Genomic DNA, 17,068 nt, shown 5'->3' on the forward strand with positions numbered 1-17,068 from the left:
CGGGTGACTGGTGAGTACCCTAAAGTAAGTGAGAGGCCGTAACGGGTGTAGCCGCGCTAGCTCCTCCGGAGATTTGGATTGAGTAGTTGGGTCCATTTAGTGGCCTGGCTGTAGGGATATTCCTCCGTTACCCAAAAAAAAAAATTATGACAGTGACTTTTTACAATAATTTATCACTTTGAGGTTATTTAATTAGTTGAAATAATAAAACTCAAATTTGTTCCATTGTAATTTTATTGTTTGTATATCATCATCCTTATTCATTATAAGATACATATACATGCATTCCCAACTTACAAGGTGCCTTTTAGCTTAGCCTAGAAGGAGCCCCTTGGCAAACCTCTCTACATTTCTATTTGCAATTGGAAAGACTAAAACAAGAAAAACATTCATTTAGCTTGAGTGATATACAATGCAATTTAGATCCATTCAAGGACCACTATGATCATCTCCATTGTGCTTTGTAGAGTTGAAACTGTAATTATTGAATTCCTCTTCACCAAAGCTGATCTGATAATTGGAATTCTTGGAATACCACTTAGCCCAAAATAAATAGTTGAAGAAGTTGAGGAAGCTTAGAGCTGCAAGCAACCAATAGAAGAGATCAAGCCTGTCTTTGTTGAGATCATTCTCACTCAGCCAACCACCATTAGTTGAAGAAGAAGAAGTGATCTTATTGACCAAAGAAACGAGCAAAGAGCTCAAATAGAATCCAAATGAGTATGAGCAATAGGTCAGTGCTGTTAGAAATGTTTGCATTCCCTTCAAGGACTGTTTGTAGAAGAACTCAATGAGACCAACTGCTGTGAACATCTCCGAAAGTCCGAAGATCACAAACTGTGGGGTGATCCAGAAAATGGAGATCACTTTATTCTCATTTACATATGAGTTTCTCCTCTTGTTCTCCATCAGGGCAGCCGAAACCATGGAAAAGGTCGCGACAAAGAGGCCGAACCCTATTCTCTGCAGAGGATGGATTCCGGATTCATGGCCGGTGATTTTCCTGGCGAAAGGAACGAAGAAAGCATCGTAGAGGGGGACGACAAAGATTAGCATGATGTAAGGGATGGATTGCAGCGAAGCCGGGGGGATGTGGAAGGATTTTGTGAGTTGGGTGTTCATGGAACTTCCTTGTTGGACTGAGAAGGTTTGGAGTTGTGCTAAGATTGTGTTGAAGATGATGGTGCAGGCAAAAATGGGGATGATGGAAATGAGGATCTTCACTTGCTCCACTTGAGTCACAGTGCAGAGTCTCCAAGGGCTCTCTTTTGTAGTATTTGTTGAACCATCTTGGATTTTGATGCAAGCCTTGTCCAAAAACCTGAAATTTGGTGCCATTAGCTAGGGACATATATTTGAATGAAGGAGTTAATGTAGTGTGCCAGGGAAAAAGAATTTACAAGTTAGTATAGACTCAATAGTTTACACTTCAAAATTACAATTTCTCCAAATATCGAAAGAACTAGTGGTTCATTTGACGCAATTAAACTTGTGAAGAAATAGGCGTGAAAATTATTGGAGCCGCCACTATCCATGGTTATTTTGGTGTTTCAGTGAGGAACAAGAAAACAAACACAAATAATTCAGAATTAAAGACTATTGCCATAAATAAAAAAATAAAAAATCATCTTTAAAGATTAATAAATTTCTTTCCAAGGAAAAAAGAAGTGTTAACTAAATTCTTCATAGCCCTACCTAAATCTTTCAGTATGAAGAAGACCACCAGCGTTGGGAGACACATTGAGGTGATTATTTGGCACCTTGCTTTGGCTCCTATGAAGCATTTGTGGATTTGATGGACAAACTTGCTTTCTCTTTAGAATTGCAGCCACAAAAACCTGAAAAAAAAAAAAGAAAAAGAAAGAAAAAAAAAGATAGGGATATTATCCACTTAAATTATTAAGAAGCCCAATAACCCATCATGCATAAATTAATGTCCCCTCACAGTAGGACATACTTACAAAAAATAATTAAGTCTTTTCTAGCTAGGATCATGAATCATGAGGTTGCAGTACTAATTAGTAGTATCTACATTATTGTTGTTAATTAACACAGAATTACGTATTAATTAATTCTGATTAGTACTCCATAAGCAAACAAGATTCCATTCCATGCATAGTGATCCACACATATAGTCAAACAGTTGGCCGGACACCTTATTATAAATATAATAAAAAATGTGTTCATAAAATAACATTGAGAAGTCCAAATTGGCTTACACACAATTAAATAACCCAGCCTCGCATGCATATGAGGAAGAATAGTCCAAAAGTCATTATAGAGATCATGTTCTTTAAACTTTCAAGCACATAGGATGGAAAAGGCTAATAATTAAGAAACTCTAGGATTACGGGAGGTTTGTTCTGTCATTAATTTCAAAGTTCCGTTCTAAACTCTTGATTATCAAAAAAGAAGAAGAGAGAGATGGTAATGCATTACCTTATAAAAATGGACACATAATTCAGAACAACGTAACAATAACGGTTTTGAAATCTAATCTGCAATGGTCAGTGTTGTGGTTTGAAATGAAAGGCCCCAAAATGACACATAATTTTGCACATATACTATTTTCTTGTATAGATAGATTAAACCATATAGATATATGATGGGAATATCACTACTCTTGATTAAACATAAAAACAACCAACCAATTATATGTGGAGTCAATTAAATAAAGAATTAAAGCTCAAAAGTTAGTTAATTACTTGAGCAATAGGGGTGAAGATGCTTCCTTGAGGGGGCTTATTCCTATAAACAAGAGTGCCACAGACCAAGCTAATCAACCCCATAGCCATGGCGGCCGCAGAGACTCCGAACCCGACGTCCATACCCGAATGAGTTTGAACCCAGACCAGAACAGTTAGGGCAACAAGTTCGCCCACGGAGAAGGCGACGTAAGCAGCATTGAAGTAGGAGGAGAGCTTCTTGGATTGCTTTGGATCATCTCTGTTGAACTGGTCAGCTCCATGAGAGATCATGTTGGGCTTCACACAGCCACTCCCCAGGGCCACCAAGTAAAGTGCCACAAAGAAGATTAGGGCTTTCAACCCTTTTGCTTCCAAGCATGGGTCTCCATTAATGGCGGCCATGTTGCACTGTGGAGGCTTTAGTTGGGGGAGATGGGCTTGGACAGACAGTAATATGAATCCCTGTGTACGTATGAAGTCAGCCAAAAGATATTTTAAAAAAGAAAATTGTACAGTAATTATGCATCTCTAATCTAGTTTTTGCCACCATAAATAAACCTTTCCTTTTGTTTTTCCTGTTTTTGGAAATACCAAAGAGGTCATGTGGGTTGCCAAAATTACTTTTACGTCCATATCCATATGTATGAGGTTGCATGAATGGTCTATCTAGTTTTGACCGGATCGAAAAAGGGAATAGTTGAGATACGTGTAAGCTGGCCCGAACACCCCTAATCATCTAGCGGAAAAAAAAAAGAAAAGAAAGAAGATTGCATGTATAAACAAGCTACTCGAGCTTGTTTGAGATAGACTCGTTATGTAGCCTTTTTCGAGATCGACTCATTGCGTAAACAAGTCAAACGCGAACTAAATTTGTCACGATCGATATGACCAAATTTCATTTGTGATATGATCAGCTTGATTAGTAAACAAATGCAACTTGATTATAATACACAATTTTAAATCTGTTTGAAGTTTTTAAATTAATGGAGTTAATTTGATCAACAAACGTACTAACTATATACAATAATATAGCTGATCAGCTTGATTCGTTTTGGGTTCTGGTTGAGATCTAGTTTGTTGTTTTTGCTTTTTTTCTAATCAAGAAGATCGTGATTAGTTAGAAGCAGACAAAAAGAGTAGCAGCGAAAATCGTACTAACTAAAAATCCTCTTTTTTCTTGCTTTAAAAAAAGAAAGAAGGAATCTCAATGAATGAGAGAGAGAGAGAGAGAGAGAGAGAGAGAGAGAGAGAGAGAGAGAGGTGTATGTGTGCAGTGGGGCTTACAGAAAGTTCAACAAAGCCAAAGATGAGCATGGTCCAGAAGCAGCCAAGGAAGGAATCAGAGAGGTAGCCACCAAGGAGTGCAAGAATGAAGATGGTGCCAATGAAGTTGGTGACAATGTTGGCTGATTTTGAGAGAGAGAAGTGCATCTCATTTATCACATATGTTATCAGATTGTTTCCAACTGCTGCTATCCCCATTATCTCAAAAGCTTGCAGCCCTGCATGCATTATTAATAATTACCCACAAATTAATTAATTACTAATTAAACACACCAATATATGATCCACTTGACTTGATATGTGCATTAATTAACCGTATATTAGTAATTGAAAATAGAGAGAGAGCTGAGATAAATTAAATAATTTTTTTTATCGAAAGAGAGAAAAAGATTCAATTCACTAGTAATCAGAGTTTTGAACAAAGGTTGTTACGTATTATGTAACGGGATTTTGGACTTGCAATGCCGTTATTTGCAATACCGTTATTTACTTACGTATCGACCTATGCAGTCTGGAATCGGCCGATATACGATCGTATGACCAATATCATCACGTTTCATTGACAAACATGATAGTAACAGTTCGTCCAAATGAATTGAGAGAGAGAGAGAGAGAGAGAGGGGCAGACCAAGAACAAAGGCAGCAGCTTTCATTCCACCATGTTTTTTGGGGTCGGAGGGTCTTCCCCTCCAATCCACAGTGGTTTCTTCTCCAGAAATTGTCTCCCCTCCTTTGTAGTTACTCTCCACATCCATCTCTCTCTCTCTCTCTCTCTCTCTCTCTCTCTCTCTCTCTCTCTCTCTCTCTCTGTGAGCACTGTTGGAGAGGGTTGAGGAGGAGTTTTGTACAAGTACTCTCTATATCTCTCTGCTGAATGTGAGGGCAAGTTGGTTTGAGTTGTTCCTAATTTATAATCAGAACTCCTGCGGCCCTGCCCCTCCAACTGTTGAGTTTTGTAAACAGATTAGAGAGAGAGAGAGAGAGAGAGAGTATTCGTAAACTCACACCACATGTGTGTATTATAGTGTCGCGTGCACTGCAGTCTCTCTCCAACTCCAAAATCTCAATTACTTATTTATTGCCAAAACATGCAGAAGAATAATTATAAAAGAGAGAAGAGCTAATTATCAGCTTTTTTCTGCTGTTGAAATTACGAGAATGCGGAGTAGTACTCTACTCCAAAGTCCAAGAGTCGCTCAAAGCCTACACTCTCTTTTTTTCCTTTTTGGATAAGCACCTACGCTCTTTTTTCACATAAAATGATTAAGATATGAATTGTAATTTTGGCACTCTAAAAATTGATTGAAGAGTTTCAAAATTGAACTGTGTTGATACACAAAACAACGTCGTTTTGGAACCCCTCCATCAATTTTTGAAATGCTAAAATCATTTCCTTAAGATATTCCGGCCGTTTTTATGTTTATGTATGGCTCATCGCAAATGAGATACCATAAAACATATAATATCGGTCGACCATTCTTTGTCTTTCACTCACCTAGCACAAATGTATCATCATATTCCACCTATTACCGGTCCTGATGTTTGGGTTGTCTAAACCCGACCCCAAACTTAGTTGCCCACTCACTCTTAAGTCATTAAAAAAAAATAACATGCAAGTCAAAAAAAAATGTAAGGGGTTTTCTTTGTTTAATCTGAAACTTTTTTTTTTCGTTTTATAAAACAGAATTTTATTGGGTTTACAAAAGAAAAAGAAAACGTTGCTCAATGGTGGTGGGATTTGCCCAAGCTCGGGCGCTTGTGGTGAGTTGTTTGCCCAAGCTCGGGCTTGTGGGAGTTATCCCGGGACTGGCTCTGATAAAATTTGTGCTGCGTTGAAGCCACGTAAACAATGACTTGTGATGTCTGTGGGTGGGTGGGTGGGCGGTGCAGTGGTTTGACTGATGCGCGCTGTGCCTCTTTGGTGGTCCCTCCTCTTTAGTCTTTAGAGAGTTGAAGAAGTATATATATATATATGTCCATTAAGTTTTAAATAAAATGAAAGCAAAAAAAAAGATTCCATCGTAAGTATTTCTCCTATATATTTCATCTATAAAATATATCACAGTAGTAGAGCCTGTAGTTTTTCCTTATCTAAATGTGGTCCTTACGATTTCAATGGGCTATACTATAGTAATAAATAGATGTGGCAAACGGACGGGTTGAAACGGGTCGTAGGTCAAATATGGGTCAAAAAGTAAACGGATTGAAACGGGTCCAGTCGGATATGGATCAAGCCAAACCCAAACCCGCTCAACTCAGCCCATTTTCCTCTTCTTCCCGCCCCCCCTCTCTGATTTGTCTCAATAAGATGATTTAGAAAAGTAAAATTTTATGATTAAAACTCAATTTTTTTTGAATAAAAATGAAGCAATTAGAGGCTAAAAAAACTTTAAAAAATCACGTTTTTACTTTTTTTTCCATTTCCAAATAGTAACGTAACTTCGACAAAGAGTCAGAGGCCGCATCAGAGAATTGTCTGGAAGGCGATGGTTGCACCGATTGTACAGTTTCGGTCTTCGTTGAGTTCGCCGAAGCCACCACTTAGATTTGGATTAAAAAGTCAAGTGCCTTTTTTTTTTTGTCTCTATTCATAATTTTTTACTTCTGATTGGAGGGAATCAAAAATCGTAAAATACTTGTGGCGAATCAACAAACGCGAAAAAAGTTGAGTAAGAACAAAACGAAAAAAAGCCCAAAAGAGGGAGATGAGCTCAAGGGATTGGTCTTGTAATTATATAATTTTTGTCTTTTTGAAAAAAATTATGAATTTCGATAAAAAAAAATTTACTTTTCCAATTCCTCTCGTCGAAACAAATCATTCAATCACAAAAGTTTAACGCAAAATTAACAAATGCAAAAAAAATTTAAATAAGGACAAAAATAAACCACATATCTTTTAAATTCAAACCCACCCTAAATCTAGTGCGTTACTTTTTGAGTTTTGTTGCAGAAACAGTTAGAGAGAGAGAGAGAGAGAGATGGGTGAATTGGATTGGTTGTAGTGAGAGAATCAAAGAAGACGGGAGAGAGTGCGGGCGAGAGAGAAAATGGGGTGTTGGACCATTTTAATTCTAGCCCATATTAAACCCACTTTCAACCCATCTAAACCCATAAAAATATGGATTGATATGGGTTGAACCCATATCAACCTATTACACAATATGAGCGGGTTGGGTTGGGTTATAAGTAGGTGGATTTGGGCGAATTAAAAAATATGAGTTGAGATTGCCACCGCTAGTAATAAACAATTAATAATCATGGATTCTCCTAATAATCTATTCTCAACGAGGATCTACCGACAGTTAGCCCCGTTCGGCTAAATAAGCCAAGTGGTTTATTTTTTTGTCCTTATTCAAATTTTTTTCTTATTTGTTAATTTTTCGTCAATTTTTTAGGGATCATTGCATCGTCATGACGAAATGAATCTAAAAAATAAAAAATTATTTTCGAAATCATTTTTCTTTTGAATTAAGACGAAAAAATTGACTTATTGACTTATTTTCTCTTTATTCAAACAAAAATTTGATTTCGATTATAATTTTTTACTTTTTAGATTCCTCTCGTCATGACGATGCAATAATCCCCAAAAAATTGACAAAAACTAACAAATACGAAAAAATTTAAATAAAGACAAAAAAAATAAGTCATTTGGCTTATTTAGCCAAACGAATAATTGCAGTAAATTTTAAGAGATGGGTCTTCTCAATAAGGATCTAGCGATACCGACGGTTATTCTTAAGAGATGGGAAAATAAGGGGAGGTTTTAGCCTCTTTGGTTGTTTGTGAATCATGGTTTTACGGAAGATTAACATTAAAAAGTTATTTATATTAATTGTTTTAGGGGCAAATCCATGACCCAAAATGCAAGTTCCAAAAAGTCGAGCTCCTCATGCAGGGACGGATTCAGAAATGTTGTTTAGTAGGGGCACCTTGTTAATCATAGTGGCGAAAATTTATTTTTTTAGTTAACCACAATAAGATTGTTACATAATTAAGGCATGCAATGCAAACTACAAAAATATATAACACATACTTTCACTTAAATTATGTAAAACTAAGCACAAAATCTCAGACAAAATTTGAAAGTATGTTTTCCATGTACATTGACAAGTTTTAGAATGATCGATATAGTTTTATTAATGATATTATTTTAAAATATTACTCTTAGACAGTTAAAAATAAGTACAATTAAGAAAGAATCAATCCAAGTAGACAAATAGTTCGAAAATCAACAAGTATAAATGCAACGTATGACGAAATTGAAACATAAAACTAGTTTTATATGTATATTTTCAAGATATATGCACTTATTTATGTGTAGTAGCACACTTAATTTCATAATTATGAAAAATATACAAAAATATAACAAAATTATTTTAATTTCGTGCCCCCCTTTCCCTCCGTCCTTTCCTCATGTGTTGGCAATTTCATTAACAAAATAGCTGAGCAAAAAATTTCATTAACAAAATACACTTTTTCTCTTGAATCCTTTTTATCGAGTTGTAATTTTTCTTTTTGTCATTTTAGACTATTTGTTTAGGTAAGTGGAATGGAATCGATGTGTCTCGTATTGTGCGAACGAGTGTTAAACATTAGGCAAGGGATTGGACATTCAAAGGCTCGAGCCAATTTCCAAAAAGTGGCTCGAGCCCTTGTCAGACACATTGTCCACCAACCCTACTGCAATCCAGTGGCTGCAAGAACTGCTCGAGCGAAACTCAATGCGCTCGAGCGAAATTTAATGCACTCAAGCGACTTTGGTCTGACCCAGATGTTATAAATATGCACGATCTTCATATTCTGACCCACTCAAGTGACATACTCTCTATCTCAAGTGCGAAAAAGACCTAAAAATCTATCTAGAGAGATTGGAGAGTGTTTCATTGATATATTGTTGTTGGAGATTAATACAGATCTATGGATCCTTGAAGATCTCCAATAGTTTACCATCTTCTTCAACGTAGTTTAGAAAAGCGAAAAAGCCCTAGGGTGAGAACCTACGCAATATAAAGTCGATCATTCGGTGAATCTTTGGGAGTAAAATGAAAGGCTTGTGGATTCAAGGTAGCAGCGATCAAACACTAGGTGTTAGTGCATTGATTCACTCCCGTGATTTTTACCCATTTAGAAGTTTTCTACGTATGTCATTGTGTTCTTTGTTTAGTCACTTTTCGTTTGTGCAATTGGTTGATACACTGATTAGTGCGTGGGTTATTCATTGAGAGATCAAATATAGCAAATCTATCTACCTACATGATCGATCTAGAGTTTTTCACAAACAGTCTTGTAAAAGTCGTGATGAGATGAGTGGTTGCAAATTTGGCAATGCACTTTACTGAAAAGGGAATGGTCAAATTTTAATTAGCTGTGGTGGATGGCTAGGGATAGTGGGAATATATGGGTTAATGGGGAGCTTAATTATTGCTTAAGTTTTGTTTAATGTGTGTTGGGTTTAGGCAAGGACAAAGAAGCCAAAGTCAAAAGGTTGTCGGTAGCTCAAAACAAAATGTGAAAGATCGAGGGATCGAGTAGGGTAGTGATGTGATTAACAAATTCATTAATGGGTGTTTTGATCTGTCTAATTCTTGGTTGGTGGTTTATCCATCTCCTTCATGCAAAGTTGATGATGTTATTCAACATAATGATACGATTTAAGAAAGTATATGTCAAACTCCACATTTAGTGATAGTGGTGTGGGTGTTTAATTATTCAAAAAGGAAATGCTACACAAACTAACAAAATTTCTCGATTACTGGCTCGTACGTTTTAGAAAGAGATGAAACTCTGCTATTTGAACCCTACTCTCTCTGCAATCAAATGACATGAACAACACTCGTGTGTGTGTGAGAGAAAATTGTGAAAACCTTGTAATTAGTTGGCCTGAACACCTTGAGTTCTTGAAAAAAAGAACTTTATTATTACATTGTATAGCTTTGCATCACCCTAAGTTCTTGAGTGATGTGTACTTTGTTTCTCTTGTTGTTGGCACCTTGCCTACTTTTTCTCTCTTTGGGGTGTCGGCGGCATATGATTGTCCATGCCTTTGGTAAACGTATCAACCTAGTTGTGGAGTCTTTGACTTTGGTTGTGATGTCGTCGTGCGTACTTTCCATTTAAACTTTTTAACCCGTTTCCAAAGAATAATAAAATCCATTCTTTGGTTTGCAAATATAAGAAGTACTAAGAATCTCTCTCTCTCTCCAAAATATAATTGCACATTTATAAACTACTCCTATTAAAAAAAAACCTTGACATAGACATTTCAGCATCATCGATATCGATTATTAAGTACTCCCAATTATCTATACGTACATGTTTATGGAGATCGAGAACATAAAAGGCATAAGCCAATTAATATCAAAATGAACTAAAATGAATCATTTTGACCCCCTAATACATGCTGGTTATTCATGATACAATTATAGGGTACTTAACCCCAAAAATTCAAACTTTTAGATAAGTTTGTGGTCAACCATTAGTTAGATAAATATATATTAGATAAGTGCAAGTCACAACCTACCTGATAATTAATTAGTATACTTGAATGTACTTGAATAGCTTATCAACAAGAGTCTGGTCAGACATGAGGTGATGGCGTGTGCTTTATAAACAAGAAATTATCTCTCCTCCTCCTCAAACAGTTTAATATTTTAGATGAGTTGGTAATAGTTACTATCTTTTATACTCATCAATTAATAAATCATCAAGGAATATACTGTTTTGAAGTGTGGTAGTAACCTAAAAACGTGACATTGCCCTCCATCCTCTCTCCCTCCGCCTCACTCTCAAGGATAGCAATATTAGCGGGTGAATTCCTATTTGAAGTGCCAAACATCATCTACGTTACGATGGTGTCATCCTCAAGGCTAGCGTGTTACTCTTGTCGTCGATCCTCTTCGATCAACAATGAAAAATCCAATATGGTAACAAAATTAGAGGAAAATTTGATCATAAAGATGCTTGGCATATGCTTGAAGTAATGAGGGGCCGGAATTTGTGAATATAATGCTACTAGCTAGGAGTATAAAGTTATAAACCACTCCCAAAACCTTTTGTAGGCTTGAAATGGAACAAAGTCTCTTTTCTAAGCTAATCCTGCCAACTTTTGTTCCCCTTTTTGCCAGAAGTGATTATTATCATTTTTCGAATTCCAAGTAAGCCGTTGCTATTGCCAGGCCAAATACAATCTAGCTAGGGTCGGGGAAGAAGCAAATTTTAGTTTTGGAACTGGCAATATTCAGTTTCAAGTACAATAACGCTACATGCACTACTTTTTACCACATTCAACCACAACTGCTGACTCGGGAATAAGAAAAACAATAATGCCAATTTTTTTTTCTAAGGTGTACTGAGTCAGCAGGTGTGGCTAATTGTGGTAAAAAGTTGTGCATGTAGCATTATTGTTTCACGTGACGTATGGAAATGGTTCATGCAACGTGGCAGTACCTCATTGTTTTGTCGGCAATTAAAGGAAGTAATGTTCTAGTGCATGCATGCCAACCAAATTAAACATGTACAGTATACATGATGTATCTATATATAAGTCTTGGTAGTATTAATGCTTGATTCTCAAGTAGAATGATGGAGGAGTTTTGAGGGACAAATGTGGGGGACAATTAAAGAGGAGACAAGGCTTTTGAATAGGGGGTGGATCCCATTACCTTACAAAGTGGACCCATCATCTTATTCATAGTGTCATACACAGATACGTGGATGATAATCGGGGACCCTGTAGTGTACCCCTGAACTGTAAGAGTGTAGTGCACAATTAAACCGTCCTAAAAAATTTTAATGATTCAAAATTGTTAAAAGTATTCTACAATTGTGGACCACACCACTCCTGCACCACGGGGTCCAGTTTCCAATATATGTAAACATATGAATACTATGACGATTAGATGGTGGTGTTTGATTTTTGCTTTCAATACTTGTCTCTGCATGGCTGCTGAAATTTCTTTTTCGAGTTTTTAGGGAAAATAATTACTTGAGAAACAATTACAGAAATACCAGTAACAATCTAATTCAACGTATCTGTTAACTCTTAATCTTATCACGTGACTCAAAACTAATAAATCAAATTAATAGTAGTTGATGGGCATTACCTTATATATTACTTATCATTCTCAAATCTAGTTGATGTGAGACTCTTTAGGAGGATTTCCACAATCGTTAGTTTGTCATTTATACCAAAAAAAAAAAAAAAAAAAAACCTCTGTGATCTCCTTTCGTTGGTCTCTTTTTAAAACGTGCATTTTTTAAAATAGAGCCAAACATAAGGGGAGGGAGGGAATATATCATTAAAACTTGAGGTACCATCTCATAATATAACTTTGGTATTTAAAATTTCAAGGGCAAATTTTCGTAGTCGTCCCTCTAGTTTTAAGGCTGTCTCAATTTCGTCTCTCTAGTTTCAATTGTCTCAATTTCGTCCATGTAGTTTGTTTTACTTTCCAAATTGATAAAATCGTTAACACCGTTAATGAAACTAACGGAAAAATATGATTAAAAAATTAAGTGCTCCAATTTTCAATCTGGTTGAATCAGTGCGAAGATTTTATTATTTTGATCATTTTATTTTAGATAGTCGTAATGAATTTTTGGCTCTAAAGCCTTTCAACGAGCACCCAAAGACTCATTATTTAGTTTTAGAACTCTCTTAGAGTGCTCATTGAAAGGCCTTAGAGCCAAAAATCCATTATGACCATTTAAGATAAAATGATCAGAAAAATAAGATCTTCGACCGATTCAAACGGATTAAAAAATAGAACACTTAATTTTGTAACTATATTTTTTAATATATAAACGGTGTAAAAAATTAAGTATTCCAATTTTCAATCCGTTTGAACTGGTGCGAAGATCTTATTTTTCTGATCATTTTATCTTAAATGGTCATAATTGATTTTTGGCTCTAAAGCCTTTCAATGAGCACCCTAAGAGAGCTCTGAAACTAAATAAGGAGTGTTCGGGTGCTTGTTGAAAGGCCTAAGAGCCAAAAATTCATTACAATCATCTAGGATAAAATGATCTAAAAAATAAGATTTTCGCACTGGTTCAACCGGATTGAAAATTGGAGCACTGAATTTTTTAATCATATTTTTTCCGGTTAGTTTCATTAACAGTGTTAACGATTTTACCAATTTGGAACGTAAAACAAACTACAGGGACAAAATTGAGACAATTGAAACTAGATGAACGAAATTGAGACAGCCGTAAAACTAAAGGGACGACTATGAAAATTTGTCCAAATTTCAAACAAACCTAATTACAATAAATTAAAACACACAAATGAAAAAGAAGAAGAATTGGTCTACCCCTAACCTGCTGAAGAATACCACGTACGAAGGACAAATGTCAAGCCTAATTTCATAATTAAGTCGGCAAAAGAAATTGCTTTGACCTGAGCTCCAATTCCCATCATTAATCTAGTTAAATTAAAGGAATATGTGAATATTTTAATGTATTGTTTTTGTCCTTTTGGAATAAATAAATTCAAATCTCTACACTGAATCAAGTATGTAATGACTATCATGGGAAAATGGAACCCTTTGAAAGGATAAGCATAGTCTTGCCCTATTTTATCCTTGTGCTTTAACTTGAAACCTAGCTATGCATAGGCTACATTCTAATCAAACCATAAAGTAATTTTGAAATTTTTAGGTTGAAAGACTTATTGATTGTGGTACTACAGTGTCTTGTTTAATTATTTAGTTGACTCAAATCGCAGATAGATCAACCTTCATCACAACAGATACCTCAAGTTTCAAGCCTGTCGGCATAACTAAGTTCAATGTATAGAACGTTAGTAGATGAACTTATTAATTTCACAAAAAAAATCAAGGGTACAATCGAGAGACCGATTAAATTCTTGGTAGAATATTATGCACCATACCTTACTAGTCAACACGATTTCATTTGCTCTAATCCGCAATTAACACAAAAAAGAAAACCAGGGGAAGTGATTTTCACACTCCGGCCGGTTTTGTATAACCGCACTCATTTTCTCATCTTCTTAGATGTAAATTTAAATTTATATACATGATTAGCCTTATACGGGTGGATTTTTTTACTCTTCCAAGGGTAATATAGAAAATGCACATTACAAGACAACAAAAAGAGGAGTGCAGTTATATACTCTCTCCGTCTGGATTTAATAGTCTTTTTTTGGAGTTCGTGTCATTTTTCAATCGATTATATCTTTCAATTTATAACGTTTTACATGATTTTGAAAATATTGTATTATAGAACTAATCGAGATCTATCTAAAAAGATCTATATTCGATATGAAATTCATTACGGATTCAAAAATATAACTCATTTTTTAACCGGTTAGAATAAAACTAGGAAGAATTAAATCCGGACGGAGGAAGTATATAAAAAATAAAAAAGGGGGCGTGAAAATAAATTACCAAAACTTTTTGCCCATTTGATGAATCCTTCTTCAACCCACCTATATCCATACCCAATGGTGTGTTGATTAGAATGTCAAAAAAGCAAGGCTCAAAGTTGGTGGTTGAGCACTCCAAACCATTCCATACCATTCCCTATTTTTAGGGCCATTACCACCCACTTTCCAACCCCCCCTTTTCACCTCTTGTTCAACACCCATATTGCATGCTTGAGCATTCCCACAGTTGCTCCAAATAATATGGGTCTTCTTTTTTAGGTGCTTTTGAGACTTTTACTGGCATAGTCATCATGACTTCCACAATATAGTAAAAGTTATCTTCCTCTTTCTTTCTTTTTTTGAAACTCATGAGAAAACCTTATCCATGACTCACCATGGCAGAAAAATAAGCCTGGACACATGCATGAACACTATTGGAACACCCCATTATATACAACGGGAGAAAAAGATTCGTCTTCGGGAATTATGCGTGCGCGTGTTTACATTAAAGATTTTAAATCGCGCGCTGAGCTATCTTGCGGCTAGGGGTAAAAGAAAATACTAGGCGTAATATTCACGTAGGCGTAGACAAATATGTAATAGTGCACTTTAGTTTATTACTAGCACTCTAATACGACCCATGGATGTGTATTAATTGAATAATTGGTGTCATGTTGGTCATCTTCTTCAAATTTGTAGGCTTCAACGTTGTTTATCCATTGATGTGGACAGTACTTATATTGGTTTGCTGACACGATAATTAAGTGTGAGATGCTACTTTATGTATACCATAAGTCAATTGGTATAATATTCTTTCTTCTATAAGTCCTTTTTTTTATTTTTTCTCGGTAAAAGAAATTTATTAATCTTTGAAAGAAATACAAAGATTAAAGGGACAAGGGCAAGTAAAAGTAACCTGAGACCCAAAACGTTGGCAAGAAACCAACAAGAAAAAGACAAGACCATATGAAAACAGTCACTCCAACAAAAAATCAACCACCAAGACCAACAAAACCAGACACCGCCAACAACAAACAGCAAGCAACCCACAACCAACGAAACAGCTAGCAACAAACAGCAAACGACCCATGACCAACAAAGCCAAGAAAAACCTGAAAAATCATAGACAGCGAGAAAAACAGCCGAAAAACCATCCCAACAACAACACTACTAAATAATACTACTATTAATCATGCTAGAGCTTTCTCTGCTTTTTTACATTCTCTGCTTTTATTAGGTCAAAAGCTCGTAAGTGTGTGTTTAGAAGTTTGTAGTTGGTGAAGTTCAGTGAAATCGTCGTATTCGGAAAAACGAGAGACTTGGTCATGTCTTGGCCTGCTAATAGAGTCTAAAAAACAGCTCATTTGGCTGCTAGCTAGTGAGGTTGAAAAGATGTGTTAGAATGTAAATATTATGTGGAAGTGTATTAAAAATAGTACAATAAGTTTCCTGGAGTGTGCATTCTTTTGTCGCTTTATTTAGTTATCGACAATAGAAGATCCATTCATCTAAATTGATGAGTGGCAATTCCATTTTAAAAGAAACAATAAAGCTATAGGGACCGACAGTCCTCATGCCAACATCGCACCGACGGCCACACCAGGCATCTATATAGTACAAAAAGTTCACTGGAGTGTGCATTCTTTTGTCGCTTTATTTAGTTATCGACAATAGAAGGACCCATTCATCTAAATTGATGAGTGGCAATTCCATTTTAAAAGAAACAATAAAGCTATAGGGACCGACAGTCCCCATGCCAACATCGCACCGACGGTCGCGCCGGGCCATCTATATAGTACAAAAAGTTCACTGGAGTGTGCATTCTTTTGTCGGTTTATTTAGTTATCGACAATACAGATTTCGTTGTGGGGCCCACCACGGGTCCCACATGAATCATCCAAGCCGTTCATTAAATGTAAAACATTTTTTCAAGAGTCCTCGTAAAAAATAATTTCAATCCGATATCTATAGGTGCTCGATCCAATCATATAACTTTTCATTATCCGGAAATCTGAATGAAAAGTTAGATGGTTGGATGAAGCACCTATAAGTATTGGATTGAGCTTATTTTTTACGGGGACTTTTGAAAAATGTTTTACATTTAATGAACAGCTCGGATAATTTGTGTGGGACCCGTGGTGAGCCCCACAATGAAATCTGTGCATCTGTGCACAGATTGCTGTGTGCAGCAGGACTGTCAACAATAGAAGGACCCATTCATCTAAATTGATGAGTGGCAATTCCATTTTAAAAGAAACAATAAAGCTACGACAATTCCCGTGCTGAAATCGCACCGACGGTCGTGCCGGACCATCTATATACATATACACACGAAAAATAAAGTGTTTGGATCAAGCACCCTACACACATCGAATGCCATTGATTCCAAAGCGGGCCCCTCGTTTTTTTTTATAGAATTTTTGAACGGTTCGGATCGACTGTCTGTGGCCGAAGATGGCCCAGCACGGCCGTCGGTGTGATTTCGAAATGGGGACCATCGATCCCTATAGCACTACTGTAAAAGAAAATAGTCGTTTTATGAGAAATCACCCAAGTAGCCTTGCTACTCGAACAAGAAAATCTGCAATTCACAAATATAATATTTAATACTGGGGGTGGACAATTTCTCTATATGGAAATACAAATTAATTTTTAAAAAAAAAAAAAACTAACACTTGAAAAGTTTCATTATTTGTTGTAGCAGATGGTGCAT

General features: G+C 36.1%; 1 protein-coding gene across 3 annotated transcripts; it reads right to left on the reverse strand.

Moving 5' to 3' along the window:
- Positions 1-216: 216 nt before the first annotated feature.
- LOC131306353 (protein NRT1/ PTR FAMILY 4.3) lies at positions 217-4,967 on the reverse strand. Of its 3 annotated transcripts, none has more exons than XM_058332546.1 (6): positions 4,789-4,930; positions 4,600-4,750; positions 3,972-4,189; positions 2,706-3,149; positions 1,696-1,838; positions 217-1,321 (listed from the first exon to the last, which is right to left on the reverse strand). In XM_058332546.1, the coding sequence occupies exons 2-6, from the start codon at positions 4,724-4,726 to the stop codon at positions 430-432; spliced, it is 1,824 nt and encodes a 607-aa protein (XP_058188529.1). In that variant the 5' UTR covers positions 4,727-4,750; positions 4,789-4,930; the 3' UTR covers positions 217-429. The 3 variants fall into 3 exon arrangements, with proteins under 3 accessions (XP_058188529.1, XP_058188530.1, XP_058188528.1); XM_058332547.1 differs by having other exon boundaries at positions 4,600-4,758; XM_058332545.1 differs by having other exon boundaries at positions 4,600-4,967.
- Between the last annotated feature and the right edge of the window lie 12,101 nt (positions 4,968-17,068).

The sequence above is a fragment of the Rhododendron vialii genome, chromosome 11a, assembly GCF_030253575.1.
Source record: "Rhododendron vialii isolate Sample 1 chromosome 11a, ASM3025357v1".
Classification (NCBI taxonomy): Eukaryota; Viridiplantae; Streptophyta; class Magnoliopsida; order Ericales; family Ericaceae; genus Rhododendron; species Rhododendron vialii.

Coding starts and splice junctions, on each gene's coding strand:
- LOC131306353 (XM_058332545.1), bottom strand. CDS start 4,726: ATGGATGTGGAGAGTAACTACAAAGGAGGGGAGACAATTTCTGGAGAA. Junction 4,190..4,599: donor AGCTGCTGCCTTTGTTCTTG/GTCTGCCCCTCT, acceptor TAATGCATGCAG/GGCTGCAAGCTTTTGAGATA. Junction 3,150..3,971: donor TTGGCTTTGTTGAACTTTCT/GTAAGCCCCACT, acceptor ATACGTACACAG/GGATTCATATTACTGTCTGT.